Source organism: Vespa mandarinia, chromosome 14 (genome assembly GCF_050613455.1).
Source record: "Vespa mandarinia isolate Hongniang chromosome 14, ASM5061345v1, whole genome shotgun sequence".
Lineage (NCBI taxonomy): Eukaryota > Metazoa > Arthropoda > Insecta > Hymenoptera > Vespidae > Vespa > Vespa mandarinia.
In genome coordinates, this window is record NC_140823.1 from 1,417,501 (window position 1) to 1,422,500 (window position 5,000).

Consider the following 5,000-nt stretch of genomic DNA (forward strand, 5'->3'; position numbering starts at 1 on the left):
CACAGAGTTTCCCGTTTATCTCAAAAAAAAAAAAAAAAAAAAAAAAAAAAAAAAAAAAAAATTTTGAAATATCTCGATCCAAAGTAGTATCACTGATTGTCGGCTGTTAACCTTTACGTTATTAACATAGGCTGAAGCTCTTACGAAATAAACCTCATTCACTTAAATTGATAATTTGAAATGCATAAAAGGGAGATAAGAAGTTTTTTTTACGACTTAAAATACTACTTAAAAATCTGGCAATCAACGAAACGAGATTTATAATCCATAGGAACTAATAGATTTTTACGATCTAATTTATAACATTTCGTAATAATATAATAAATGACGACATAAGACGCTGTCTTTTAATACAACAAATGTCATTGAACTATGGGTGGATGAGGGGTGGGGTGGTGGTGGTAGTGGTGATGGGGGAAGGAAAGGAGAAGGAAACAAAAAAATTGACACCCTAAGACACCTAACGACAAATACTTCGTATCAAATACAAATCTGTAAAAAAAAAAAAAAAAAAAAAAAAAAAAAAAAAAAAAAGAAAAAAAAACAATATTTCTCCAGGTGTGATATTCCAATTTTCATCTCCAATCCCATCTATCCAACTTACACCTCCTTCTATCAGCCCTGATACATTCCAAAACGGATCATCTTCCTTGCGACTTAACACCAAACATAAATCGTTCGAATCGAAGGTCATCGAATTGAAAACGAAACAAATGAAAATTGATTTCCAATTTTATTTGCGTTAATAATTTCGTAAAAAACCCCTTCCCCCCCAAAAAAAAAAGAAAAAGAAAAAAACGAAAAAAAAGTAAAAAAAAAAAAAAAAAAGGAAAAAAAAAGGAAGAAAAAAGAAAAACACTTACCGAGTAATAGGAGCTTGATGTCCTTGGCAGCTTGAAGACCATCCTCCTTGAGATTCTTCTCAATTTGCTTGCTGCGGGCCAGAGCGGCCCGCTCTTCCGCGGACATTGCACAGCCCATTTTGGTACACGTTGCCTTCACAAACGCCACCCCCGCGCTCTTTGAGCACTCGTTAAAAGAGCCGGCCAGCAGAAAGCGGGCCAGGCAGCCAGTGGTGGGTCGGCCGGCGCAAGGCGACCGCCGTCGACGCAAGAACGAGCCACGCACCCCTCTTCTCACCCCTCTCTTCACCTTTTCTTCACCTTTCCTCACCTCACCTCACCTCACCTCTTCTCTTCTCTTTTCTTCTCTCCTCTCTTCTTCTCTCCTCTCCTCTCCTTTTCTCACTACTCCTCTCACCTATCCTCTCTCCTCCACTACCGCGCCCCACGCACCCTTTTTCTTCTTCTACCTCCTCTCTCGCACCCCTTCTCCTCAGTCGTCCTCGTCGCCACCGCCACCGTATTTTTCTCTGACACCAGAGCTCCGGACACGAGCTTCGCCGGCACACAACTCTCCACACCCCCACCACTCCTTTCCTTCGTGGGGCACCCTCTTCTTAGTCTCCTTCTCAACGTCCCACCCTCCCCCCTTTACGTAGGGGGGAAGAAAAAGAAAAGAAAATAAAAGAAATGTACTAACGTTGGGCCACCTGGTGCTGCTGCTGCTGCTGCTACTCCCTTTTCTTTCTTCTTCTATTTTTCTCCGCTAAGATTATTCAAGACCACTCTCTCTCTCTCTCTCTCTCTCTCTCTCTCTCTCTCTCTCTTTTTTCTCTTATCTTTCCGACCTACTCCAAATACAATGCAAGTACTTCGACTTCGGCCAATATTCCAGTACGTCCTTTGGCCAATATTCCTTTATTATTTTCTTTCCTATTCTTTATGCCTGTAAAAGAAAGAGAGAATAGATATGAGATTATTATTATTATTATTATTATTTTCTTTTATTTTTTTTTTTTTTAAATCGAACACAATCATTCTTGTGTTCGTTAAATTAAATTTAAGGGGGGAGGGGGTTGGGCGAGGGCGACGGGAGGGAGAATATCGTGGGATGGTGGGCGAGTTAATTACATAATGAAATATTTACGATTGCATTGTATGTTTCAATGCGATGCCGATATTAATAAGTTAATAGTTCGTTGAGGGGATGATGGTGGTGGATTGTTGAGAGATTGAGATCGTCCTTCGTACTTTTCCAGTTTATAAGTTGAACGTAGAATTATTTAGAATTGTTTTTAGAATTGCATTTTACAAAATGAAATGTAAAGGCTTACGTAATATTACGGGAATATGCGTCGTACATGTTAGGATTTTTTTTCTTTTTCATTCTTCTTTTTCTGTTTTTCTTTGTTTTTTTTTTTTTTTTTTTTTTTTTTTTTTTTTTTTTTTTTTTAACGACATGAGTTAATGAGTAAATGAGTTAAAAAGATTACAAATGGTTTATAATTTTTTCTTTGTTATAAAATTTATAAGAAATTTTTATTAAAGTTTAATGACTGTTGTGTAAAGAAAAAAAAAAAAAAAGTAGGAAAAAGAAAATAAAATAATTATTAGTATTTTCAGAACTGTAATATAATATTTATAATTTCTCGCATTTATTTCTCAAAAAAAAAAAAGAGAAAAGAGAAAGAAAGAAAAAGAAAATAAACAACATATATTTATGTATCATCATAATTAAAATACTACGTGTACCTTTATATATCTAAATAAATAATTATTATTTTTCTTTTATTTATTGTATCATTATAATATTTATACTTCGATGGTTATTGAATTACTAAGAAACCTAAAATACATTTATAAATAAATTCTCCGAACGTTCAATAGTTATAATCTAAAAATTTGAAAGATCGATAGAAATTAAACGATAATAATTTTTAACTATAACAATGGAGCAATCATATTATATAAGCTTAACTTATTTTATTATCGTTGTTCAGATATTTTTCATTTATCATTACACCAGCTTCTTAGTTGAACAAATTTCTTTCTCCATTTTTTTTTGTTTCTATTTTATACTTAATGAAATTTTTGATTATGAAAATAATCCTTGGAAATATACCGGGTCTTTCCGTGCCAGTCTAATTTCGTTCAACCTGTCTACTAACGTATCATTTTCGAGAGAGAGAGAGAGAGAGAGAGAGAGAGAGAGAGAGAGAGAGAGAGAGAGAGAGAGAGAGAGAGAGAGAGAGAGAAAGAGAAAGTATCTCATCTCATCTATCTTATACGACTATCTTTCATTACAAGAAGAAACGATCATGTTTCTTTTTGTGATATCTTTTCCCATGATATATCTCCATCTCTCTTTAAATATTCAAAAAAAAAAAAAAAAAAAAAAAAAAAAAAAAAAAATTCTCTTTCGAATGCACACATTAAGTATTATTTTATCTATCACACGAGGGATATTTTAATACGTAAAAATAAAATAAAAAAAAGAAAAAAAAAAAAAAAAAGAAAAAAAAAATTATTCCTCTTACTTGATTTGTCATTTATTCATCTTGTTCGATCATTGCAAAACAGAATCGCAAATACGAAAGATTTCTTCGATCGTTGGAAATAATATTAATCTTTTTTAAAATTGTAACCGCATTGTCGCATTTATTACGATATAGAACACAACGATGCTCGTCGTCTAGACGACCGAGAAAGTAATATAATAAAATTTCTTTGCAATTCTAACAACACGCAATCGCGTTGTCACGAAGTCGCGTTCACGAAGGTGCGGCTTTTATATAAAATATGGCGACTTTGATGTAAGAGCGTAAGAGAGAGAGAGAGAGAGAGAGAGAGATAAAGATAGAGATAGATAAATAGATAGATAGAGAGGGAGAGAGAACAAGGGTGCTCTTGTATGATACAACACGATTGATTGTTTAAACCGTCCCTGATAAAAATAAGATAAGTTGAGAGACACTGCTTTTATTTATTTAACAGACAGACCGAGTCCTATGAAATATTCAGACTGTGTTTTCATTGAAAGATATCGGCTACTTAATCGTCGAGGGTTTACATTTGACATTATATTTCTTGGAAATTTGTAGAACCTTATGGGCATCTATTAATGTATACGAATCCATAGTTTTATGGGAAAGGGAACACGATGATGGCATGAAATACACAGAGATAACGATTGATTATATACAATAATAAAGATGATAAGAATTCTGGGTCGGTTAAAAAAAAAAAGAAAAAAAAAAAAAAAAACAAAACAAAGAAAGAAAGAGAAAAAAAAGGAGAAAAAAATATGTGTGTTCACGTACGTACATGAATACATACACTAACACACACACACACACACACACACACACACATATATCTATATATATATATATATATGTGTTCTGAACATATACATACAAAGTTAGTATTCCACAGGTAGATGAAACCTAAGAGATGTCGGCAATCGACTTTAAACCCTGGCACGCATCGTTTGACTCGTTGAAAAACGATACACGGATCCTATTAGGCGTGTCGTTTAAAATAATTTCGTGTAATCGAGCGTTAACCTCGACCCTGTCTTTCGAACGTGATAAGACGATAATCATGAGGGGAAAAAAGGAAGGAAGAAAGATAGAGGGAGAAAGAGAGAGAGAGATAGATAGACTGAGAGAGACAGAGAGAGAGAGAGAGAGAGAGAGAGAGAGAGAGAGAGAGAGAGAGAGAGAGAGAGAGAGAGATAGAGAGAGAGAGAGAAAGAGAAAAAGAGAGAGAATAAAAAGAGAAGTACTGTCTACATGTAGTATACATATATCAAAGTATATATATATATATATATATATATTTTAAATCTCACGAGTATTATCTCATTATTCGTGTGTATATATACTTCCGTTTCCTGTCACAAGTTTCATATTATTTACATGAGATATAATGTTCGATGGGACACGTATATTAATTTTCATTTAAACTAAGATACATAGATACGTAGAGGCGACCAATGCATTAGAATAATACATACATATATACATACGTGAATACGTAAATGGGAACGGGTGTGACGGAAAATATTGGAAACGAAGCGAAACGATTCGCCTTTTCATCGTTTAGCAGAGAGTATATCGGCTATCGAAAAAGCTAACGGAGGGATGGGGTTGAGGT

At 34.1% G+C, this 5,000-nt stretch overlaps 1 protein-coding gene across 4 annotated transcripts in view; it reads right to left on the bottom strand.

Annotated features, from left to right (window-relative positions):
• Galphao (G protein alpha o subunit) overlaps positions 1–5,000 on the bottom strand; it is a 39,527-nt gene that overhangs the window by 31,477 nt on the left and 3,050 nt on the right. For all 4 annotated transcript variants that reach the window (XM_035862249.2, XM_085661247.1, XM_085661248.1 and 1 more), the window contains one exon: positions 864–1,788. In XM_035862249.2, coding sequence (XP_035718142.1) covers positions 864–981 — 118 coding nt within the window. In that variant the 5' untranslated portion in view covers positions 982–1,788. The remainder of the gene's footprint in view (positions 1–863; positions 1,789–5,000) is intronic.